This window comes from Syngnathus scovelli, chromosome 7 (assembly GCF_024217435.2).
Source record: "Syngnathus scovelli strain Florida chromosome 7, RoL_Ssco_1.2, whole genome shotgun sequence".
Taxonomy (NCBI): domain Eukaryota; kingdom Metazoa; phylum Chordata; class Actinopteri; order Syngnathiformes; family Syngnathidae; genus Syngnathus; species Syngnathus scovelli.
Window position 1 is genome coordinate 540,089 of NC_090853.1, and position 26,130 is coordinate 566,218.

At 49.4% G+C, this 26,130-nt stretch overlaps 1 protein-coding gene across 1 annotated transcript in view; it reads right to left on the reverse strand.

The window, feature by feature from the left end:
* gbe1b (glucan (1,4-alpha-), branching enzyme 1b) overlaps positions 1-25,414 on the reverse strand; it is a 28,324-nt gene extending 2,910 nt beyond the window's left edge. Inside the window, exons 1-14 of the mRNA XM_049726352.2 lie at positions 25,132-25,414; positions 21,821-21,990; positions 19,536-19,651; positions 18,069-18,194; positions 17,657-17,792; positions 16,882-16,972; positions 15,822-16,031; positions 12,381-12,496; positions 12,193-12,320; positions 11,603-11,701; positions 7,131-7,241; positions 6,838-7,009; positions 2,356-2,540; positions 982-1,112 (exon numbers count right to left, since the gene is read on the reverse strand). Coding sequence (XP_049582309.1) covers positions 982-1,112; positions 2,356-2,540; positions 6,838-7,009; positions 7,131-7,241; positions 11,603-11,701; positions 12,193-12,320; positions 12,381-12,496; positions 15,822-16,031; positions 16,882-16,972; positions 17,657-17,792; positions 18,069-18,194; positions 19,536-19,651; positions 21,821-21,990; positions 25,132-25,322 — 1,982 coding nt within the window. The 5' untranslated portion in view covers positions 25,323-25,414. The remainder of the gene's footprint in view (positions 1-981; positions 1,113-2,355; positions 2,541-6,837; positions 7,010-7,130; positions 7,242-11,602; positions 11,702-12,192; positions 12,321-12,380; positions 12,497-15,821; positions 16,032-16,881; positions 16,973-17,656; positions 17,793-18,068; positions 18,195-19,535; positions 19,652-21,820; positions 21,991-25,131) is intronic.
* Between the last annotated feature and the right edge of the window lie 716 nt (positions 25,415-26,130).

Consider the following 26,130-nt stretch of genomic DNA (forward strand, 5'->3'; position numbering starts at 1 on the left):
GGAAGACAAGTTGATGAAGTAAATCCACGTCTCGCGCTGCAATTTCTACTCGTCGATGGCCGCAATCACAGCAGCCAAATTGGGCTTCCCCCTCCCTCCCGGCTTATTGGACAAAATCGATAAGCGTTCCTCCATCTTGGCTTTTGATTGGCACTCATTGATGGGAATGCAAAGACATACTCCCTCAACAGTCCGCGCGCCAATTTGAGGAGGCGCTCAGACGGACTAACGGGGCTCGCAACGGCCGTGTTGTTCAAAGCAGGAGCACGAGCCAGTCCAAAGGTCTTAAAACATCTGCATGTCCCGGCGCCGCCTTCACACACACACACGGATGGATACACTACCGCACAAAGACCAAGTTCCAAACTTGCACTCTCTCTCTCTCTCTCTCGCTCACTCAGATTGGACGCTGTATAATGACATGGAAGGCCTCGCTCACTTTGAAAACATCAAAAAGCCAGCAGCGAGGCGATTAAGTGCCGCGGCTTCACCCCGTCAAGAGGTTGTAATTACTCGGCGTCAAACACGCTGGCGATTAGCGCTCGATATTAAGAGATTAGCAGCTGCCGCTGTTGTTCTTTTTCTCCCCCTCCCCATCTGCAAATAAACACCACGGCCATGTTTGCCTCCTGCTGCGCCGCTTTTATTTTTATCCTCGGCACGCCTTTTGTCTCCAATAATAAGGCACGTAACGCGCTCCAAACTAAGTACGGATCCAAACGTGCAATCGGCTTTCGGAAGCGGCAAACAATTTCGCCCGTAGAAACGGCGAATTGCACTCAAGTGTCCCGCTGAATGACTTTAAAGGGGATGCCAGCTATTGGCATCCTTCAAAATCAGCTTCTGGCTCTGCTCTGGCATTGCCGATTAAAGGCACCAAAAGTTGCCAGAAAAGCAATGAGTGAATCTTTTTCAAAGTCATTTCCCCCCGATATTGCGTTGAACATGAGCACCGTTTGGAGGAGAGCTGCAAAAGGATACTTGCCCGGCGCCTGCACGGCCACCTTGTAGTGCTGGAAGCTTTTGCTGGGGTGGAAGTTGAAGACGAAGAGCACGTTGGCCCTGTCAAACACGATGACCTTGTCCTCCTGGTGCTTGGCGCTCACAAAGGCCTGCGGGAGGGAGGGAGGTTGGGAGGGGGGGACGCCGGCGCACGCCATGAATAGTCATCGTCGCGAGGATGACAATGCGGACTCCAGGTGGCCGTCGTCTCGGCTTGTCAGCCGATGTTAATGTTTCGTTAGCGGGCGTTATCAATGTCAAAGGCACGCTAAATAGAATGACGTCCCAAACAAGTGCAAAAGTACCATTTTGTTCGTTCGAGCCCGCTCGCAGCGTTTCGTTATTATTCCGGTGATGAATGAACCGGCTTAAAGTTGGAAAAACTGAAATGATTCGAAGGCTTAAGCAAGCGCGCGCAGGCAGGCAGCCAGGCAGGCAGGCGATGACTTGAGTTCAACTTTTCCCCACTTTGGTTACAAGCGCTTGGGAAATAAAAGTAGACCACTTGCAATCGATACGGAGGGGGGGCAGACGTGATTGTAATTATCCCGAGTTGGCATCGGAGGAAGACGACGAAGGCGGCGGCGGCGGTCAGGAGAGTAACAAGGTGAAGAGGCTCTCTCTTGCACGCGCGGCAAATCAATTACGCACACTGGCGCCTAATCCGATCAATTTACTCTGCGTTTACATCATCTCGCTAGCGCAGGGGAGGGAAAAAAAAATGGTCTAAGCGACGCTATTAATTGAAGAGCCGCGATGGCGGATGAGAGCTCAATCCCAGCGAGAGGGAACCCTCGCCAAGGTCAACCTGACAGGCGGGCGGCCGGCGGGCGGGCGGGCGTTTATCTCCATCACAAGTTGGTGATGGCGACAAGTATTATTCAAGTCAAAAATGATTTGCTAACAGAAAAAGGGATTGTGATGCAACAACGGCCTGTCAAGACCACTGCACGTTTTTTTTGTGCACCACCCTTGCCAGTTCCTCAGAGCAAAGTTTTTCAAACAGCCTTTCCTGTATTTGGATGAAAAGCGTTGAGCCACTTTTGCACGCAGCTTCATTTTTGCCTCGTCAGCGCCATTCACGGCTCGGAGACCTTTGAAAGCGAAGACCGCTGTTGTCTGCCCCTGCCTGCCAAGGCCTTTTGTCTGCCATGTAAATAATTTTTTTTTTTAGCGGATATAATTTGCAACCGAACATGATTTTGGGGCGGTGCTGCGTTGATGGTGTTGCGCAAGACCATCAGAAGGTAGTAAGCTTTGGCAACTTGCTGAATTGGTTGGCCAAACGAGAAATACGATGGTGGTGTTGGATATAAAAAAAAAAAAAAAAAGAGAGAGAAAAAAAAGCCTTACCGGCGGGGCGGCCAGCCAGCCGTACTTGTCCTCGGTGCGGTTCATGTCCCGGTCAAAGTTGTAGAGCTGCCGGTAGCGCAGATGCTCCGTCTGCAACAGGTTGAACTGCCGCCGGGCGTAGTGGTAGCTCTCGTTGTTGCCCTCTCGGGGGAAATCCAGCCACTCGGGGTGACCAAACTCGTTTCCTGCCGCACGCACGCACGCACGCACACAAATAGAGAGCGTCATTAGCGCAGGCGCTGCCGTTTGGGGCTTTTTTCAAGTAAGCGACCTGCGCGCGATCCCCACGGAGCGTTCCGCTTTTTAAGTTCAGCGCCCAGCTTTTCTTTCTGCTTGTTATTTGGGAGCAACCTAGCCCTGAGCACTTCCTGTTCCTGCTCCATTTGGAAAGATGATAAAAACAAGATGGAGCCTTTTGTGGCTGTAGCTCCATTAGAGACTTTCAAGGTCTGATTTGTGCGGTACCAATTCAAACCGGACGCCGCTGTTCTGCTAATACGTATGAGTTCAGACCTAGATAGTGAGTGCTTCTTCTCTCCGTACTTCTTGTAGATAACAATACAAAGCAAAGAATTATAATCATTGATAATTCTCATTCGTTGTTGAATAAAGTCTCCCAAGACATCTTGCTCTTCAACTAAGGTTCCACTGTGCGGAATTTGCTTCTGGAACGTCAAGTATTGCTTGAAATGCACGGAGTGACACAAAGTCCCGCGAGAGCATTCAGCGGCAAAACAGCCGCCACGGCGCTCGCTCTGCTCTCCCTTCACAGCCAGAGATGACTTCATGAATCCATCAGCCGATGTCACGTCCACGTCGTAAAAGAACAGCAGGCCGTCACTGAATCGGCGGCGAGGCACGTGCGGCCGGGCCGGCCCGCAATAGCTGCCGCTTGTTTACCCCCACCTCCGGGAAGAGCAAAGCAAACGATCAAGGTAATAGGAGCAAGCGGACGGAAAGGAGATTGACAGCAAGCGCTAATGAAATTCATTATGTGCCACTTAAAGGAGTCGCAAACAATAAGGCCTGCTCTGTCAGCCAGCGCTGCGGCGACTTGTGGCCAAAGTTCCATCAAAGCAGGACACAGTCGTCGGTTGCAGCGTGTGACTCACCGTGAAAAAGCCAACCGTAGGTGTCAAACCCGAGGCCCGGGGGCCAGATACGGCCCGCCACGACCAATTGTGCATCGACTTCATGCGTCGGTACTGAAATTGCAAATTGTCTTCACTTTTGAAAAATAGAGAGATGCATGCCATGCATCTTTTTCAAATACAGTTTTTATTCGACAAAAATGCGTTTGACACCTCTCTCCACCTTAAAGTGAACGAAAGCCAACCCCAAACTTAAACTTAATCTTACGAACTTGAACACAAATGTATGGAGCACGTGACCTTGGGCCAAACCAAAGCCTTCACCGCACCTCTCTTAACTCCAAGCCGACATCCAAACCACGAGCGCACACATTGGAATGAGGATTTGCGTCAAATCTGCAAGCCTTTTGTCATTCCGGGAGGATGACGAGTAATAAGGTGCGGATTGATGCAGAGCCGCATAAAAGCCTTTCATCTCCGCTTGAGAGAAACGGATTGGACACACCTCCGCCAGGTAATTGTTGCTCTTTCCTCACCAATCGTTCCTCCCCGTACGCCTCCATTGATCACACACGTAATTGCCTTCTTCCCCACGGCCAAAAGAAACCAAATCCGCGCTTATATAAAAGCGTTTCATAGTAGACGACAAAGGGGAAATGTTGAGAAGTGCTCATCGACATCTTTCCAGGTCCAAAAAGCTTCATTTGAAAACGATGACGAGAACCCTTATACAAGACCGTGTACATTTGATATCAACCTTTCTGGTCCCTAATGAGAAGTACGTCAAGTGGAACGCTCCAGTTTCAGATAAAAATACGGCGCCGCTGCGTTATCACGGGCGGCCATGTTTACACGGGGTTACGTCAGGCATCTCATTAGCGCTCAAAGGCAGACGCGCATCAGATAAGCGTCTGACAGTGACACGGTCCCCTCAGTAATTAGCCGCCGCGATCAATGTGTTTACCGCAGGAGGGATTTCTGGCAAGAGGGGAAGATCAATGAGGGCCGTGGCCAGGCCAGAGCAGAGCAGGCCAGAGCAGAGCAGATTGGCGACGGGGAAAACAACAACAAAAACTTCCATGAGCCCACAGCACTAGTGATGCCGACCCACTATTAGCATGTCAAAGGCCTCTGTGAGCGTTAAGCTAAGCGGACATGGCAAATAAATGCTTTTGCTTTTGCATTCACAACATGTTTGACATGGAATAGCTTGAAGAGACTTAATGAACTATTTACTACTTTGAATAAAAATCATTTCATTGGTTGACGGATGTTACAGTCCGAATCATTTTCAACTCACTTGTGTTCATACTGAGGGCAAATCACTTCAAAAATAGTTACTGCCATTCTTATTTGAATGAATATTCTAATGGTACGCCTGAAACTTTGTGTCCACGTTTGGGCCGTGGCCGAGCAAACATACTTTGCTGATAGTCTACCGATCCAACAATCAATATTATAATTCAATTCAGTCCGAGATGGACTTCTTTAAAAAAAAAAAAAAAAAGAGAGAGCAAGGCTTTAACATGGCAGACACCGGGAGAAGTTTCCGGTTGGGTAATTTTGCCCCGTAAATCCGCAAGGTTATCAGCAGTCCCCGCGAGCTGTGAAAGTCAGCCGGCGCGGCGCGGCGCGAGGTGTGCTGATGTGGCGATAAAGAGCCGCCAGGCGTTTCACGGCTGCCGTTAATGCCATCCACGACGTTACAGTATCCATCTCGCAGCGTCGCTCACGGGTAAATAAACGACACTTTCCGAGCTGGGCAAATTGATTTGCTAGCTCAAACTATATTTGCTGTGCCTCAGCACCGGCAAGTAGACTCTGCCTTCCTTCATTGATCTATTGACACGTGGCGTCATCGCACCTTTGAACTGACTTGATTTCTTTTTGTTAGACCTCGAATTACTGTCAAGGATTGTTTTGGCCTTTTCAAGAAGTAAACGGCAATCAATTGAGTTTGACTTTTTTTGCACAAGATAAAGAATGCGAGGAATGTGATATTGTCTGTCTATATGTGTTGCGCCACCAATTGAGCACAGGATGACTGCTTGAAGTTAACTTAGCTTCACTTTAATATTTGCCTTAATGATGTTTCAATTGTCAACCATGCTCTTTGCGATATAACTTCCTTTCCGTTTATTTTGCGTCTTCTTAAACAAAGGCTTTAACTTTAGCTCATGATGAATGTTATCAGGCCACGATAAGCGCTACCCCTGTAATGAGGCCGACCGACAGCAGCTCTCACAGGAGAACAATCTGCTTTTTCTTTTCCCCTGCCTTTAATTCAGCCGCCTTGACGTAGCCGTGCGCTTCAAACGCTCGTTGACAGAATGAGGAGCGCGTCTGAAAAGCGAACCGCCGCCGCCGCCGCCTCGCTCGTGTCGTCACCTCGCGGGTGCTTGATTGATTATTGCAGCGGTGCAAAAAAGTATAAAAGGTCAATGCGCGTTTCCCGCACTTGCATAATGACTCACGATAAGCTGCGGATTTGCAATACATTTTGGAAATGTGACGGAAACTCCGGCCGGGGCTAAAGGTTAAAAAACCTTTGAAGACTGTTTTTCTAATGTCAAGTCAATTAGGTGAGATTGATCAATGGAGCTTATTTGGCAAAACAGGAATGCTATCGATTTGGAATCAATGTAGCCGGGGTAAAAGCGAAGATCAGCAGGACGCGACTTCTAGCGAGTGTGTTCAATCTTCCTCAAACATTCAAAGATTGATTGCCTCCCCGTATGCAGCTCCAAAGTTGAATACAGTATGATAGCAGATATCAAAACATCGTTTAACTTGCTTCTCAAATTTTCTACGGCTGGCGCGAGCGAGGTGCGCTGATGTCATGATAAGCACCTAGCGCCGATTGAATCACTCCAGTTTCTCCTCAGTCAGAGAAGCTAAGGAGGCCGCACGGCCGGTCAGCAGGTGGCGCTAACAGGCAATGGATGCCGTGCCTTCGCTGTATTTACATGAATCCAGAGAGCACGCACGCACGCACGCACGCAGAGACCAAGGTCAACGTGTGACATCTTTAATTAATCTTTAATGTCTTTAGCAGCAGGGCATTTGGAATTTGGCTGGACTGCACACCCAGCGGTGCAAAATGGCACTCAAACACTGTAAAGCTACACTGATGCTAATCTATGACTCACTGGTGGTGACTTGTTTCCAAATGTAGCCACGAAAGCTAGTGCTCGCCCCCCCCCTTCCTGATGGGATTAAAGTAAGGAAAATGCAGACTATTTCCTGATATTATATCAATTAGGATTTGTCTTATTAAAGTTTGGTTCTTGCTCTGAGGGTAAGAAAAAAAAAAAACATAGAGAGACTTGGGATTTTCACATCTAGCTGCTCAGGGTAGCCTGCTCAGCAGGACGTTGGCAAGATGACTCACCCATGAAGTTGAGGTAGGCTTCGCCGCCCAGAGCGTGCGTGAGCAGGCGAATCATCTTATGCAGCTGCATGCCGCGATCGATGACGGGCGTCATGGGAACCAGCGAGCTCATATTGGTGTACATCTCCTTGTCCATCAGCCAGAACGCCAACGTTTTATCCCCGACCAGGGCCTGGAAAATTGAAACGGAGTCCGGGCATCGTGAGCGCAAACTCAAAGCGAGCTATGTCATGACACGCTGTGGAAAACAAACAAACAAACAAACAAACCAAACCAAAAATCAAAAAGGTAACCTGGTCGTGACTTTCCGCATAGGCGATGCTCTTTTCACCGTAGCGCCTGTTGATCAGCGTGTGGACAATGTTTCCTACGTCCCATTCTTCATCCTTAAACTCCTTCAGGATCTAAAGCATGGGATGGATAAATAAATAAATAAATAAATAAACAAAGGTGACGATAGACGAGCCCGAGGGATCCGTTTGGGGCTTTGTGACTGATGTCCACAGGCGGGCTATTACAGCTTGAAGGCATTCTGGAGTTTGCTCTGGGTTACACTTCTTTCTCAGATCAATCTCTTGTTGTGACATCTCTATATCTGCACTGTGACTTATGTGTGCTCGCTGAATGGCTTTAATGGAGTTTTTAATAACTCCTCCGCAGCCCATGGGCGGCGAGGTGGCACCAGAAGACGGGCAAGGTCACAGCCTTTCATCCAAACGCGGGGATTCCGCAATAAATCCCAGCAAAAGGAATCAATGGGCAGACGGCGGCCGGGCCCACTCGCGGGAATCATTTACAACAGGGGTCGCGACGGCTAATACGGTGTTCCCGCGACACCCGCCATCACGCGCTTCATCCTTCGCCCCTCACTATTTTTCGGAAGCCAACGTCATCCTCGTGAAGCTCAGAGCAAATATTGAACCTCTGAACATGACTATGTGCTCTGTTGGTAAGCGTTGCAGCTCTGTTTGCTGGTCTAAGGTATTTTAGTATGCTAGCACTAAGCTAGCTATTGTTATATGCTCACTTTGTATGTGTTGCTGCTCCATGTTTGTTGCTTGAAAGTTTATAGTGATGCTAATTTTGTTCGCTCGTTAATGGCATTTCACAATACGTTAGCAATAAGCTAGTGGACTTTCACAACAAAACGATATCATCCCAAAATGTTGACATCTATACTTTTCTTTTGTGGCATGCGTCACTTTTACCATACTTGAAAATCAATAGATTGAAGCAAGCACGCACGCTTGACCTCTTAAGAATTGCACACGTGACAAAGGCGCAAAAGGATACGTTTAGAAATCGGTTAAGCGGGAGGGGTCAAAATCAATTTTGGTCTCAGGTATGATATGTACGTATATTTGCCACTGTAAATCTTCAGCGTTTGCAACAAGCAGCTCCTTAAAGGGAATAAAAGCGACTTTGGCTGGAGCTCCCGGTGATGGACGTCCGGCTTGACGCGGCCGGCACGTAGCAGGCAGGCGGCGAGTCCATCCCGGTGACAAGCTTGAAGCGTGCCGGCTGACATTTGCCCTGACATCTGAGTGACAGCTGAGGAAACCTTTATATTACTCTACAGAGCGGTAATCCTCGGAGCAAAGGGGAGTAAATTGTGCCGATCAATATGTCCCAGATGAACCGGCCGCTGCGGCGAAGTAGCGGGGCTCTTGGCTTTCTAGATTTACTGTATATATAGATATCCACGTTTCACGTTCTTAGCCTTGTGGGTCCATCTGAGTCGGTGAAGGACACGTCAGCCAATAAAGGGCTTCACACAGGACTGTTGCAGTAGCTCGGTTTGACAGCATATTAAGTTCATAAACACTCTTTGTCACAAACAGAGTTGTTTACTGTCAACTTGGCTGCCTCGCCATCACCAACATACACTTGCATATACATGTTACATACGTGCAAGTCACCTTGAGTAATGAAAGCAGCGTTTCAGACAAACGGACAGTATGTAAGGCCGCCCCGGCAACTCGCATGACTGCACCATTCAGTCACTCCGAATCAATCCCTGCAACCTCAGCAGTGCTTTGGGAGCAATTACTCGGGTAGCGGGGAGCCACCGGCTCGACGACCACCGGCTCGACCCGGACCCCCGAGCCCTCTCGGTGCCGCCGACCGACCGACCGACCGACCGACCGCCCGCCCGCTCTACTTCATCAATGGTAATGAGCGGCGGCGCAACAAATCTTGCTTTTACAAGCCGGCTGTCAGCAGCCCAGCCAAAGAGCGCTTGGATTAATTAGGCAGGGATGGAAATAAAATGTGGAGGATAAAAAGAAAAGAAGTGAAGCTTTATGAGCTATTCTAGCAACCTTTCGTGCGGTGGCTCTCAAAACAAGGTTCCCGGACCTTCAGAGGTTCACACCAGTCTGCATACTAATTTGCAATAAACTCTTTATTGTCAAGGCTCATGTTGTAGGATGAGTTTAAAATGAGCACCTTCACGTGTAATACTTACACCAACCAAGCGAGTACATTCATGTCAGCCTATTTTTATAAAACTATTCAAGTCCCTACAACACAGCGACATCTTCTTCCATCAAACACGGCGGCCCGGGTGGGTCATTATCTACTAAAAATCAACCTCGCGGAGCGACAGCGAGGTCAAAGCGAGACGCGGCGTAAACAAGCAATTTTGATAAGCGCCGTCTAATTGAAAGCGCTTCCGCCGTGATGGACGGCGCAAAGAAAAAGTTGGCAGAAAGAAACGTGTTGTTTTCATTCAATTAAAATGACGACGGCGTCTTTGGAGTCGAGAGAAGCCGAGGGATGAGGTACAATTCTCCTTTCTTATTGCCACCGCAAACTGGTCCAATTATAACCGCGCTGCAGCTGGGGAGGTGGAGGCCATTTTTTCTTTTTTTTGTTTTGCACTAGTCAAAATTTACAACACGTGACTAATGCTTCTTAGACAGATGCTGGAAGCATTGAGCCTATGCCGACTTGGAAATTGCTGAAATTCGGGCCGGCCCGATTCTCAATATTTGGATCCCCCTCGCTTTTTCCGCCCGCCGCTCCTCCTTATTGAGAGATCTTCATTTTCCGCCGCTGCTAAACGAGTCGGATGGAGTGAGTCACCGGCAGGACAGAACCCAGCGTGACGCCAAGCTTGCGGCACCGAGGGACTCGGCGGGTACAAATGCGAGGCTATAAATAACGCTGTCCAAGTGTGTCTATCTTTCTTTCCTTGGTGTTAACAACGTTCCCTAAAAGCCTGGAGAGAGCGTCATACATCACATGGTTGTATCAAGATCAAGCGCTTTGGTGCACTTTGCAGATCCTCGCACAATTGCGCTAATTGGCATACATGGAACAAATACGTGCCAGTGGAATTTCTGCAACGGAGAACTCGTTTCCGTTTGTTGACTTTTTTTTTTTTTTTTTTGTCTAAGAGCAGAACAAAACAAAAAAACAATTCAATTGTTTTCCCACAGTATTGTGATATTTTGAAAAATATCTTCAATCCGAGTTACAGATGCAAAAGTGTGCAGCTGATATTTAGCGCAGCGCAACTATCCGTAACAAGATGCAAGCAGCTTTTTCTTTTTTTGCATAGAAATTACGCACCGCGATGGCTTTTCAACCCGTTGCTCATAAACAATGTTTTTTGGGGTTTTTTTCACGCCGGGGCAGCCCATTAAGTACTTCAGCATGGGCACTTTGGGCTGAAGAGGCCAGCGAAAGGGTGCTTCAGCACTTGTTGTGCGGAAGGACGTCGGCGGTATCCCGTGCCAAGAATTCCCCATCTGGTGCGTGAACAAGCGCCGAGTGGTCAATTGTAACTGTCCGACGTTGTCAAAATGACAACAAAAGGATCCATTACAAACAACAAAACTAGCGGCGGGCGGGCGGGCGGTCGGGCGGCCAGAGTAATTGCCGCTGGTCTGGTTTTGATGTGGCCGAGCACGTCGCCGCAACCGGCACCATCGTAAAACATTTATTTTGGACTCATAAGATGTAACAGCAGGCGAGGAAACGTGCGCGTCTGATGGCAGGTTTAGCCGTAATCGCCCTCTTTGAGAAATGCTAGTCGTTGGGAGCAACACATTTGTTTTTCCAGGCAATAGGTCACGCCATGAAAGAGGTTGGCCTAGATTTACTCCCATGACCTTGCATCATGTACGGTTTATCAATGATATTCACTTACGTGAATAGTTCTTTCTCACAGTCATTGGGAAATTGCAATGTGGGTGCGAGTACTTTTGTTATTCAGGTGCACGTGTTGTGACATTCCGTGCGGCTCCGCGACCAGATGACCTTGGCGTTCCACGCCGAGGAGAATACGGCAGAGTACGTCGACGCGCCAGCGGGCGCTAATTAGCCAGTCGACGGCAAGGTCACAGCGAAGGAAGAGGTCGAACGAGAACAACCGCGTCTCGTCACCCAGACGTCCTTTGTTTGAGGGGATGAAGAATGACCTTCCCATTCAGGCGGGAGGTGGGATTAAACATGAAACTAAATAAATGAGTGCCGCCTTAATAATAAAAAAAAAAAAAGATGAACAAAGAGCTCGTTGGTGGAAGATTAAACCTCTTCCACCGCTCGGGGGCGAGAAAAAGAAAATACTCAAGTGCTTGGCGCACGAGGAGACTTTTGATCGCATTAGCTGGGAGAAAAAAAAGCCCGCACTCGTTGACAGCGTGCAAACATCCTGCGAGAACTAACGCCACCACGATGTTGCAGACAGATTGACTTTCATCCTACTTTTGAAGCGGCGCAGGTGCATTTGAAAACAACGTGGCATAGCTCATCTTACCTGAATCCACTTATCGGGGATGGCCATCGCCAGACGGTAATCAAAACCCAGGCCGCCTTCCTCCACTGGCCTGCACAGAGCGGGCATGCCTGACACATCCTGCAGAAAAGTTGCCATTTTTAGTTTGGAGAGACGTAAAGACGCCCGCCGGCAACGAGCCTCGGCGATGCTACAGAGCCAATCTTTCCGTCGAGTTTGATCATGGGAAGGGCTAAAGGCCATTAAGTGATAATCCTCCGGTGGTTAACTTTTAGTTTGTCGCTTTTATAAGCTGTCAGTCAAAAGGTACCCTTTCCACTTAATTAACGTTTTGGAGCGAGCGAACGGGCGGGCGGGCAAAGTTTGACCCTGGATGATTTTCCATTTGCATGCCTTCCTGCGGGAACATTGTTTGGGAATGCCAACAAATGAGAAGGTCAAAAAGCGTCCCCGGCGCCGATCCTCCCAGGATCCTTGGGCCGACCGGAGTGACATCTCATTGCCTTTTCGCATTTCTTCCTAATTACTGCAATGAATACGCCGCGGCCGCTGATGAAGCGACTCCTCGCTAATAGCCGCCGCGGGGCGCCGCAAAAGACGACGACCTCTACCTCGGCCACGGTGATGCAGTCCGGGTGCAGCTTGTGCAGGATGTGATTGGCCAGCATCAGGTACACCAGCGAGTCCTCATCCACGTGGAGGCCAAAGTACTCGCTGTAGTCGCCCGAGAAGGCCACGCCTGAGGAGGAAAACGGAAGCATTTTTCAACAGCTCGACGGCGGCCATTTTCACTTCTCACCGATGCCGTGGTGGTGGTACAGCATGGAGGTGACGCCGTCGAAACGGAAGCCGTCAAACTTGTACTCCTCCATCCACCAGCGCAGGTTGGAGAGCAGGAAGCGCAGCACTTCCCAGCTAGCAACACACGCACGCACACTCAAGGTCAGACACGGCCGCGGCTTTGAATTATTCACACGTCCTCAACGTGCACTTTGAACACTAGAAATTAATTTCAACCGCTGCGGGACATTCACGTATTGATAAGCAAAGCGTCATCGTGTCGCAGGCGAGGCGGTGGCGGGCAGGAGGCCTTTTCATTAGCCTGTCATTTGTCTTTTCTTGGAAACAAGCAGAGGTGGCTTAAGTTATGGACTATGTTCAAGTTGGGCTTTTATTAAGTTGCACAGGGCAACCAAGATGACTTCTGAGAAGACAATCAGAACAGGCAAGTACAACCAAAAAAATGGAATATGAACAATGTAAAACAAAACAACCAGAACCGGAGCCGGAGCCGCAGGTCAGATTGACACGGCGGCATATCGCGGCTCAAATTGGATTGAGAAACAACAAAATGGTCGGGAATCAACTGAGCCAAATCCATGAAGCGCACATTAGAATTCAGGTCAGTGCTTTTAATGGCGTTTAGGCCAGCGGAGAGAGCCCCGAAGGCCCACCGCAGAGAAAATGTTGCTTTTGGCTCTTTTCTCAAAAGGCCCACTTCCTTTTCAACGGATGTCTCCATGGCAACACGCCAAAGATTTGCTCACGTAATGAGCGCCAAATGAACGACACCCGCGAGCGACGCCCATTAAAGTGCGAGTGTCTGCAATTTTGCAACATGGGTACCAGACTGAGAACGGTTGCCGAGGCTCGCATCTAAGCCAAAACCGGTTCTGTGGACCAAAGCCAGAACAGAAATGAAAGCAATGTGCCGACGACGTACGGGTGGCGTTGATTATACATCACTTCAACCTGTGAAGGATGAGCAGAGGAAATGAGTGCCTAACGCCTGACTAAAAAAACAAAACTAGCTTTTGCACACGGCAGCAGAGCGAGTAAGCACTTGAACATTTTAGTGATGTACTGGGGCCATTTCATCATGTCAAAAAGCGGCAGCGGCAGCGGCAGCGGCAACGACCACCCCAATAACATCTCAAACTGCCACATCCATCCCCACACTTAAAGGTTCTTACTTTCAACAAGCCCCCCCCCCTTCCTCTCTAAAACACATCACCCCAGCAGCTTTTAACCGGTCCTGAGCCCTCCTCATCCTCAGGGATGTCTGACCCGGCCGGCCACGTGCTATCAGGTGCGACGCAAAATGTTATATCAGCGCCGAGAAGGAGCCCCGACCGGCGTGAGCAGTGGCCGGGCTGGGTCGGTGGGTGGGTGGGTGGTTGGTCACGCGGCGCCTGTGATAAATAGATTAGGTCCTTCACTCTGCCGCACAGAGCCAACAAAGACACGGCGGGCACGGTGCATCCTCCGGGGACGGAGATAATAACCAGCCAGAGCTCGGTGGGGGGGAGGGGTGGGGTCCGAGATGAAACTGTCCTGCCACATTAGGAGCCACGGTGCCATTCATCATCAAGCCCAATTACGGGCCGGGTGCTTGGCTCTGCGGTCGGGGATACGCGGCTCCATGAAGTCATCGCTCAGTTGGCGGCGGCGGCGGCGGGCGTTAACGCCGGAGCAAATTGCAAACTACACAGTGCTCTTGCTTAAGTGTAACACTGAAACATGGTTAGGGGAGCCCTAATGGAATGAAGCAGCGCTAATGGAGTCAGATTGCTGCCGCTGGAGCAGCCACGCATCCGAGGTCCAAACCAATGCAGTCCCCTCATTTGTTTGCGAGCACAATCGACTTACAACTTCCAAAATAAAGGATAGCGGGGTGTCACAATTGACACGGAGCGTCGCCCATGAAATGACCACCAGTGCTGGCTGGACCAATTTGGATTTGTTTCAGGCCAATGCCCATTCTGGTATTTGGCAGAATCCGAGTCTGATTCCAAAATATACGTATATCGTGATTGAAATAGGTTTCTCTACAAGCGCTGAGTCACCAATGAAATAACGGAGCGTTTCCTCCAGCTCATCTTCATGCGCAGTTGCCGCCGCTTATCGTGTTTTACTCCCCCCCTCCAGCTGAACGAACACGACGGCGACCCGTTTAATGCGATGCGCCCGAGTTTGCGGGCAGACGGAGGGAGGGTCAAGCTGTCACGACGGCAGAGTCAAGTTCTGGCACGGCCGCGGGTAAGAAAGCAAATGCACCTGCAATAATAATAAGTATAATCAATCATAAATATAACATGAGTATCAACTTTGTTGTATTCCAATTAAAAGTGTGAGGTGGACACAAGGTTTAAGAAAGTAGCAATTGGAAGTGACTTTTGCTAATCCCACTTTGGAGTCCCTCTTTGATCTTCCAAATCAAGCAGAGTTCATCACATTTCCAATTGCTTTCTTTAATAGCAGCCGAGGACAAATTTGGTCTTTGCGCTGGCCCTCTGCACGGATGATTATCAGATCTTTGTGGTTGAGAAAAACACAAATCGAGATGCCATCATTCTCCCTTTGTGCTCACACAGTGTGCGCTGCTTTCAAAGGCCGCTCTGGCGCTGGCTTCTTTTTCCTCCTATCTTAAGAATCCACAGGCACATTGAAGCGGAACACAAGCCAACCATCCCGGAGAGGTGGTCGGATTACGACTTCCTCAGAAGTCCCTCTCATCTGGAGCGCGCGTGGCGCCATCCTGCGAGGTTCGCCGTTCCCGGCCTGCCAAACGCGCAGCGCCTTGATTTACTTGGCTGCTGCCTCAAGGTGACTTTGGCATCTTTTAAAAGGTAATATAAATTAGGCTGACATGTTGTGAGCCTGGAATTTGGGGAAAAGGATTTATATCTGCTAAGAAAACAAAATATCCTTCCGTGTGTTCAAGGGCAGTCGAGCCGGACGCAAATGCTGCGGAAAATTGAAATGAATAATTTATCCGCTTCAATATTTTAGAAATCAAAAGTACAAGATGTTTTGGGGCAAGGAAAAAAAGAAGCCCGCAAGGTGAACATTCTGTTAACATTCCCAATAGAGGTCGCTCAAAGTATCAACCGGGTGATACCGAAGACGGACGGCGTGATGACCGACGGCAGCGTCGCTCCATCCGCGCAAGGTTTGAGGCTACGCGGAGGCCCTAAAAGATGTCGCGGACAAGCCAGCGGGTTGTCCAGCTTCTCTGGGCTTTCACGAATGACTCCCCGCCTTGCAGCCATGTGTGCAATCTAGGATCGCCACTACGCCTGATGCTAAGTAGCGCGACTACTTTCACCGTAGAATCGGCCGCTCACGCTACTCTAAAAAAATAAATAAAATAAAATAAATTCTAAAAAACACTAAGACGTAACTACATGTGGCCAGATCGTTCGCGTGAAGGAAAAAACCTATATGTTGGTATTGGTACCTGGAGTAGTTGAAGAGGCGGCTGTCCCAGAGGCTGTGCTCCCCGCGTGGGGGCGAGTGGAAGAAGCACGAGTCGGAGCCGTCAAACTTGTTGAGGCCGTCCTCCGTGTTTTTGGACGCGTGGCTGTGGACCACGTCCAGCAGCACCACGATGCCCATGGAGTGCGCCACGTCGATCAGGTGCTTCAGCTCGTCGGGAGTGCCGTAGCGGCTGAGAAGAAGAAGAAGAGCTAAGACTTATTGATGAAGCTGCCAAATGCTACTTTCAAAACGGTTGCACGAAGACAAGCTATTTGTTGTGGAAGTAGGCCTAAAACTATCCTTGAGCAAAGTCGTCCAATTTTGCCCGGTCCGTCCTCGCCCGCCGCTATCATTCCATCGGCCTCCTTGTGAAGCAGCACGCATAGCACGCATAGCACGCATAGCACATATAGCATAGCATAGCGGCGATATTAGCCGCTTCCCTCCATTCAAGCGTTCCGCTTTTAAATGACACTGAGAGATCAATCATGGGTGAAATTACACTATATACCTTACACTCGGAGCTTTAGGCGAGGGAAGGGGCGGTGAAGGTGGAAAGGGGATGGGGAGGGGGGCCTGCCGGGCGAGCGAGCGAGGGGACAGAAGATAAACACTCAGACTAGTCGAGCTTTATCAGAGAGCGGCGCTCTCTGGATTAACCGGAAATGTGTTTACAGAGAGATTACTGCCGGCCGGGGTCAGGCGGCCTCACCTTGATCGGACGCCAGGCAGGAAATTGCTCGACGCTTTGTCTCGGCGTCGCCAAACGATAGGACTCGACAAATATTTGTAAAATTGCGTGAAGACATCGGGATAATCCCTTTGCCGGTCATTAGCGACTGATGAGGCGTTACTGGGCCATCTTGATTATATTTTGGTAATTGAACGTCCGCAGTAGTGACATCGAATGCAATTACAATGTTTTCCAAATCCAACCCGAGCCTTTTTTGGAGGATATAAATCAGATACGTATTCAAAGCCATACATTTGATTTGCGCTCATAAGAAAGATGAACAAAATCCCCCAAATCCCCTTTGTACCTGGAAGCTGCAAAGAAGCTGGTGACCTGATAGCCAAAGCTAGCGTAGTAGGCGTGCTCCATGATGGCCATCATTTGAATGCAGTTGTAACCTGGAAAGATGCATAGAAAAGTTTTCAGCGCAATTCGGCGAGCACAGCTCCAGCTGGCATCTGCTCGCCCGCTCGCTCGCGTCGCCTCATTTCCTGCCATCACCGCAGGCCTTGTCGCGGTCTCTCTGGGTGATATGTGGGATGTCGAGCGAGCGAGCGAGCGAGCGCACGGGAAGCACGCCCGACGACAATATTGCCCACAGCGCAAGGCTATTTTGGCTCAATTCCCGTATAACGCAAAAGTTTGTCTGCTTCAATATTGTAGTGTTGATTTGTAAGTCATACCAGCCAACATATAAGGTTCAAATAGTTGTCACAGGTATCGCTGTCAGCAGGGTGAGCTCCCAAATTCCATTTGAATAGTTGAGCGCGACAAATGAACGCGTTTTGTAGTATGACCCAGTTTCATTCCACCTGCCAGCGACAATAAGCAGACGGCCAAGAGGGGCCAACAAACGCTTTTGAGTTCAGACGTCACCGCGGGCGATGAGATGACGTCTAGGCGACATTAGAAGGCTGCCGCTGTTGAAAATGTTGCCTCTGTTTATTCCATTTCGCTTTTTGTAAGGTGACACAAAGTAGATTTTTTTTTTTTTCCCCAATAATACAGCCTACCGAGACACTGCTCTAAATGAATAAATGAAGGTGCAGAGGCGTTAATAAGCAGCCATCACGTCTTCTTACCAAGGTCCTTTATATGAGGCAGCACGTTGACGGTGAAGTTGTTGTACGACGCGATGGTTCTCTCGGGCGACGCGATGCCCACGTGGGCCTCGTAGATCCTCAGGTGCGTGGGCTTCAGGGGCCGCGGGTGGATGTGCTGGAGAGGAGAGAGAAAATGGAGCAAAAACATCCTCACCCGAGCTGTGAAAAAACCCAAAAACAATTCCGCCAAAGGCCGCTGCGGTGTGAATCACGGTTTCTGCGTTACGCAAGAGATTTGTTTGGCGCTAACATTCTGACGGCGACGCAACAGAACTTGAACCCGCGCATGACGCAACCGCTCCAACGTTCCATTGGCTGACAAAACGGAAAGTGAAGCTGCAAACTCCTTAAGCGGTGATCCCAAGATGGCGCCCCAAGAAGAGTCACTTACAATGTAGGGATGCGGGGGGTCCCAGTGAACCCACTCATAGATGACCCCCTTCTCCGGCTTGGTCACATATTTGGCCCAGGGCGAGATCCGGTAGAGGCGCTCACCGGCCTTGGTGTGAACCACCACCTGGTCCAAGAAGATAACCAAAAGATGAGGAGAAGCGACACAACATGGATCACGCCACGGTTGTTGTGTCGCTTTATCAGTGCGTCAACATCAGGAAAGGACTGCTCGGTATTGATTAGAAGATCGGTTGCGGGCAATCTCCTTTCAGTCGTTGTTGCGTTGCGACGGGATGCCCGACGGGATTTTTGAACAACCGAGCAATTTAACCAGACCTCCTCTGTTGTTTGTCGAGTAACTCAGCTGAAGCCCAATCAACTGGACTCCCCCTCTAGTCAATTTTGCAATGTCACGCACAGTATGCGCTCTGTCCCCCGCACATGGCGGCTAATTCTGCCGATTCCCGTGCACCAATGACCCGCGCCACCTGCCCGGGCTCGTTTTCATCACAGCCGGCCTCCCGGGGGTCCGAGTTCCCTCGACTGACGTTCTTCAAAACGTACGGGATTAGGAAAAATAAACACACCGAGGTGGTCCTTCGCACAAATTGGCAAGCATCGGGAAACGCGGGAAAAAAAAAATCCGCGGGAAAAACAAGCCAGTCAGTCGGCGACATGCGAGGTGTGAAGTGTTTGATTACTTCAAAAATTCTTCCCTGCCGGGCGTCATCAAGAGCAAGCGCTGAGCCCACGTTTGTTTGCCGAGACAAATTGGACCTCAGAACAAAGGGGACGGACGGAGGGCTCTACATTAGAGGGACCGCTGCTCGGGGAATTTATTTCAACGCGCGAGCTGGCGGCGATGCGGCCCTTGATGGGCAGCGGGGGGCAGGCGGGCGGGCGGGCGGCCACGTGCCAGCGCTTCCATCTGCTTCTTATCATCCCAAGATGCTGACAACGGGAGTCGGGTGGCCTGTCCGGCGTGGGCGGCGATGACCGCAGTACCGTGACACCGTCCATCCCGTGGCTTGCGTGTCAAAATCAGAACCTGCCATTCAAGTGCGTGTTCCACATGTGCTACAAAGTAGCTAGCATGTGCTATAAAGTAGCCAGCAAGTCAACGCCCTTGTTGTCCTTGGACTGAATACAAAGCTACAAAACGACTCGGAGGTGTGTGCTTTGCATTTAACCTTGATGAATTTTTTACAAGCGCTCCAAAACAATCATCTGCAGCCGCAGTGGGCCGGCCACCTTGTGCGCCGAACAAACAGACGTCCCGCGGGATTAGAAATGAAAACAAGGCTCGGCGGCGCACACCGCACACGTGGCGGCGTAATCTCGCTTCCGCTCGGCACTCGCGCCGCCGCGCCAACCTTTCGCGGCCGGCTTATGAGACGTGGGCGCGGCGTCGACACGGCACCCGCTGAGGGCGCCAAAGCCGGCGTGAAGATGCGCTGTTGCCTACCTTGAGCTTGCTGTTGTGATCCACAGCGGGAGAGCCGTCATGCTTGGGCGGGAGAATCAGCTCCCACTTGCCGTAATCTCTTTTGGTGTACTGGTGGGAGAATTTGTCCCAGCCATCTAGGAGGAGAAACAAAAACACAAGCATGACAGAAACACGAGTAAGCTTGTCGCATCCCAAACAGAGCTGACCTGGACACGATACATTGGAGTAAACCTTCGGATCAATCTATCTCTCTCTCTCTCTATCAGGCGTTGGACGGGAAACCTTAGTTGTCCTTCCAAGACATTTTGGATGATGGCATACAACAGAACGAGGCACTTTCTGCTCCTCACCTAATGAATTGGTGGTGGCACATCTCATGAGCAGACGCCCAAAAAAGTGTGATCGCAAATATCGCCGTAAATCCCGAGACAGCCTAGTTTCATTCGCTTGACAATGCAAAAAAAAGTTCAAGCACGGGGATTTATTTTTACAGTAGTCGCCGAATGTTGGGTTGTAAAAGCCCGCTGTGGGGAATTTCACTATTTTTGATTGCTAATGAAATAATTAAAAGTCCCTTTTTTTTTTTTGTTGCCTTGTGCCGGCCTTGCTCGGTTTTCCTCGGCGGTGAATCAAAGAAGCTGCTGAGAGCACATTACCGGCAGCTGAAGGCAGCCTTTTAGAACGCTCACTATTTATCGTGCCGATCCATCCGGCCCGCGTCTCTAATCCATATCTGCTTACCCTTGATGAACGGACAACAATGGCAGGATGGGAAGTGAAAGGCAGAAGTGACGCGACACACTCCAATTCATGTGCGATTTATAGCCCCGAGCGAGCGAACGGCGCCGCTGCCGTATATGCGTGGCTGTTGCCGCTAGTTAAATCAGAGAAGGCGACGGCATCGTGTCACAATGTAATCACTCTCGCACAAGGAAATGTCGCGACGGTGCTTCCGTAGATTTCCCTTTGATGAAAAATGGCCACGCAACGCGGAAAAATGTGCAAGCGCGATAAAACGAGCAGGGAGCCGTTTCCGTGTTCACTGGCCGAGATTTGAATGATTGTAATTGGCGCCAAGGGCGGCGAGGGGAAGTGCATCTGCCTCGCACTTGACAAGTTCTGGGTTCGATTCCTAGCAACAGGTACAAAAGAAAAAAGTTACACATTTTTAAAACATGATTTGATTTGAATGTACTGAATATCTCAGAGCATAAATGAAGTGTATTTTATTCTAATTTTGGCAACACTGGTGCAGCCTTCCAAATAAATCCCTTTTGGAATCGTCGTGCAGGCATTTTGGGTGATTTCATTTTGAGCTTGTACTATGATGAAATCTAACGAGGGAAATTGAACAGGCTGTCGAAATTTCAGGGCTGGTCTTTTCACAAACTCCTACGATGGGGATTTGCCCCAATCAGAAGCAGGCATCCTAGATTAAAAGTTTTGCCTACACCATCTCACGTGGGCCGAGCCTACGTAGCATCAAAGTCATTTCATTTCATGCACAGGTAGGAAGCAGTTAAGCCTATTTTTATGCTGGGAATTTTTTTTTTTTTTTCCTTCCCCAATGTGTCAAACGAGAGTCATGCGTCACGACCGGTACGCGCGATAAAGCCGAGCGCTCCGATTGCTTTGATAGAGAGGCGGCGAGAGAAAAAGAAAAAAAGAAAAGCTGAGCGCTATGAAAACCGCTGAAAAGGGCTTTCTTTGGGTGCGAGGTGCGTTGTTGATCTACGGAAGAGAGGCAGGCAGTCTGGTGCAACGTCGCTAATGATGATGAAAATAAATGATCTCGACCGACACGGAGACCATTAACTTGATCTGACTTTCAAAAGTTGGCACGGCGGGCGAAAAGAAGGTCTGGGCGCAAACACGCAGCTTCGGCCTAGATGATGATGAAATAAGCGGCTCGTAAAAAATTCAAGACAGACTCCCTCCTGCCATCTAAAGAAGACAACCCCGCTCGCTTCGCTGTTCAGTATTCAAAGCCATCCCGCGTGATCAATATTTTCCACATTTCCGACTCCCGGGTCGGCCGATCAAAAGGCCCGATAGCCTCGTTGCACCTCCGGCCGCTCCTTATCTTAGTCTCTGCTTCCCTTTTGTGTTGGTCGAGGCAGCGTTGCCGAATCGCTTACTAAACGCTCAGCCGAGGTGCAACCTTTGTGCGTGCAATGAAATCTCCTCAAGACTTAGTCATATTTTTGGTCTAGTAGTGAGCAGAGGACAAGGCGAGCTGATGGAAGAGCGGTGCCCCCCCCCCCCCCCAAGCCCACCCTCCTCCCTCCCTGGAGTCCACTTACTGAAATCACCGGTGAGGAAGAGGGCCTCTGCAGCCGGAGCCCACTCCTTAAAGAAGAGGCTGTTGTTGGGCCGGCGCTGCGCACCGAAGCTCCAGTAGCTTCGTGTGAACTGGTCAAAGCCGCCCTCCGCCTCTTCCAGCTGGAAAAGCTGCTTTTGGAACAACTCATATCTGAAAAAACAACAAGCAAAATGGCCTTCAAAAATAAGGTAATTATTTCACCTTATTTTTCAATTCAGTTAAATAAGGGATGGAAATGGATTTTTTTTCTTCCCAACCACAAAACCCACCCAGAATTCATTGATTATTGAAATAATTATTAGTTGCAGCTTGGTTATTATTACCATGCAGATCTCGTTTGTGCAAAGACTCCTGTGGAAATGTGGGCGGGTTCAGGCCTTCAGAACCTTCCCAAATAGGTGAGGATTAGCACGGCTACACGGCAAAATTGCGTGAGCTATCATTTTTTCCATCAGGAGTTTCCATACAGCAAAGCGCTTTGAAGCAACTTGGCCTAATACCATCCTGGAGCGCCGTCTTTTCACCTTTCAGGAAGGATACGCCGACTATACTTTGTAACTTATCTCACTTAGCTTCTACAGCCAGCCAGTGTCCATAACACCCCCACCCCGCCCGCCCGCCCGCCCGCCGGCCCACCTCACCGCAACCCCCGGGACAGAAAGCTTCTTTCAGCCAGCCGAGTTAAGTGCACTCGCTTCCCCGTAGCGCCTACTCTGAGCTTTCCGATGCCCTTGGGCGACGGAATGATGGCTTGACGGACAATAGCCGTCATTTCTCAGCAGCTGCTCGCGGAAGGAGAGGGAAAAAAAAAAAAAAAGAAGAACTTTTTAAAGTCCAACCGTGATAGTAAAAGAGCAAAAGGAGGCGATTGACACCAAGGCTTAACAGACTGGAACAGTCAGAATGGCAAAAAAGGTGTCAAGGTAGTAGGCCCAAGTGATGCATCTTGACTGCGAGACAAGCTTTGTATGTCAACAAGTTTAGCCTGGCTTGTTTGTAGGGGTCAACTCGGGACACTTTATAAAAGGTTATGCTTGAAGATATTCTTTTCACATGCAGACAGGAAGACAGTCGGAATCTTTAGATGTGTCGTGTTTAGCGCGCGACCGTCCAAGCACCGGGCGCTGGCCGGCTAATGTCGCTTTACGGCGCTTTAAGTGCGTTAATGAGGCTAAATGGAGAGCTGGACACGAGCGGAGAGCTTGACTGATGGAAACCAAGATTCAGCCGCAGCTAATGATGTTCAATCGGAACTTCAAGTCACTGCATCAATGTCAGTCTCGCTCTGAATAACCGGCATGGTTTGGCTTCAAACGGGGTGGCGCATTGGAGATATCCCGCTTGCCTTTTGGTCGGCTCCCGTTCGGAGCGCTTGACGGCGCCGCGAGCTGCAAGATTTCCTGCCGTCTTGCGCAAGCAGACGGGTAAATAATGAAGTGTGCCAACAGAGCAAGGCCCGTCGGGGCTGTAACCTGCGCGCGGCATCCATGCCGCTGCTTCTCGCAATCATGAACGTGGCTGCTGGCGCTCAGACCGACTACCTCCCCAGTGGGAGGCGGGCTGACGCCAGCTGGCTGGCTGAAGCTGGCGGGGGGCAAAGTTCAACAGACACGCCGCTGAGATCTGAAGGGTCCGCCAGCGCGGTCAAAGGTCTTTTTCTGATAAACCGACTCGATTGTTGGTGTGCCGCCGCCGGGTGAGGAGACTCGGCGTGATGCCACAGCTTGAGAAAGTAAGTTGAAACGCTGATTAGACTGGCAGCCGCAGCATGCCGGCCAGCCGGCCGGCCGGCCGGCAGCTCCTCCGGAGCCTGCACTGGGCAGTCCCTCATCATGTAAAATCGCAAATGAACGTTTGCACACAACCGCAGCCAGCGGTGGGGCTGCTACGTGACTCCCACCACTAACACGATGCAATTTAAAAAAAGAAATAAAAATACTATCATGAAAAAGTTGTCATTTTTCAAACAAAAGGAAAAATGTAAATCTGCCACCACTACAGACTATTCAACTTTTGACTCATGCTGAGATATCAAATATTGTTCTGACTGCAAACTGATGAACAACTATCAATCCAACGCATCACAGTAGGGAACAATTACTCGAGCTCCATCAGCAGGGGCTCGCTCGCTCGCGTTTGAGGCCCACGTCTCGGGCTCGCTGAAGCCTGGCAATCCCAAGCTGGGCATGTGATGGAACTGACACTTGTCTTCTCGACGAAAAGTTGGAGCCTGCCACGGCAGCTGGAAATACAAAGCGGGCGGTCCCGGACCTGCCATATTACAAAGCAAACCCTCACGAAAATAATAACAATGTGACCTCTGAGTGGAGTTCGGAGATCCTTTTCCATACAAGCAATTGGTTATTAACTTTGTGTTTTTAATTAAACACCCAGCAGGTAGGGGCGTCTGTATATGAGCAAAATGTCATAGGTATATTTATTTCAAAAAGCTTTGTAAACAATAGCCAGGGTTTGTCCATGTGGCAGAAAACAAGTAACTGGAATAGAAAACAATGGCAAACATGTGTGGTGTTTGAAAAGGTTGTGTATTATTCCAAAAATATTTTGAAAGGTAATTTCTTAGAGCACTTGGCCTACATTATACCAATACGATGGAATATGAGTAAATAAATATAAAGTCGTTGGTTGTTACCTGGTCCCTGAGCAATTGTGATGTCATTTTCAGCTGTTTTGAGTTGAGCAAAACCATTGAGTGTCATACCCGTGTTGATTTCCGTTCACTTGTATTTATATACAGCACTTTGTTCCGATGTGGTTGTGCTTTGGTGAGGTCTATAAATAAATGTGACTCACCTCCAAAGAATTTCTATTCAATCTGCCCGTCAACGGGAGTGAATAAGGTGGTGGAGGTGAATAAGGAAAATGGCCGCTATTAATGGACGCGTTGCTCACGTCACCGGTTCGCCACGATAAGGTCGCGCATGCTCAGAAGTGCCGACTGTCAAAACAGCACGAACGAGTCATTTCGTTGAGTTTTGCTCTGCTCTGCTCTGCTCTGGTCACGCACGGCGTGGACTCAGAACCACATCTTCAAAATGTCGACAAATAGGAGCCGCAATGTCATTTAAAGGTCACGGGAAAATTCAGGGGAACCTTAAGGTGTTGCAAACTTCTCTTTTTTTTTTTTTTTAGCTTGAAGTTGTGTGCTTCCTCTTTAGGGGTCCAAAGGTACAAATGTTAGCGCAAAGCATTGACCTCAGCGCGTGACATTCAGCGCTATTTGTCTTTTCATTTCTTTTTGCACCAAAGCGGCATTCGGGAAGCCTTTACCTCCGCTTGAAGTCCTTCGCGTAGGGTTTAAGGTACGGGTCCATTTGAAGGAGAGTGTCAAACTCAGGAATGGTAACATTATCCCCCTGTTCCGCCATGGTTTCGAGCCCGAGACGGAAGCAATCGACTATCGAGCCAGCCCGGCTCTTTCTCTGCCTCACTGTGTGCGAACAAAGAGCAGGAATGTCCATTGAGGATACGCGCGGGGGCTTTTCTGTGGGGCTGGCTGGGACTGTGGACCAAGCCCGTCCCCCTATGACAGCACGCGGCTGTGTTTACCACCGGACGGCAAGAGCCGAATCGAATCGAACATTGCCGATTGCGACTGTGACGCCTGTCAAGTTGACAACCACTTGCTACGTCAGACACTAAGGCGGACAGACATCAATATCTATAAGCGTATGTAAATACTATTATTTTCAGTGGAAATGTCAAGAAAGGAGAACCGTGAATCGATTACTTTCACTTTTATGTGGTGAATTGCTTCAGGCATTGAATTGTTGAATCATACCTCCTTGATGTTCTCTCCATGTTTTTTCTAGTCATTAAAAAAGTTCATGCCATTCAAATGTGATATGTTGTCTATTTCAGGATTCATTTTTTCAAGCAAGTCTTTATATTTACTTTTGCAAACTGCAATAAAAAGTCAAAACAGATGGCACTAAAAACTCGGATTAGGGTTTCAAAGTTTTAATCTACTTGGGTCAGGGCTTTAAACTACTATGAGCATCCTCCTGAGGGAGGAGGGCATTTACAGCAAAACTTTTTGGAGCATGTCCGTTGCTATGATTGCAAATGAAAGTAGATGAAATCTTTGCGAAATGAAAGAATAGCGCTGCTCTTGAAAGTGTCGCCCTTGTCACCGAATGACAGTTGTTGTTTTTTTTACCTCTGCGGCCAAAGCACAAAGCGAATGTCATCGGAAGGAACCATCTGTTAGGAGTACAAAACACACACGTAACGTCTGCCCCTGAAGGTTATGTCAATAGATGTCACCTG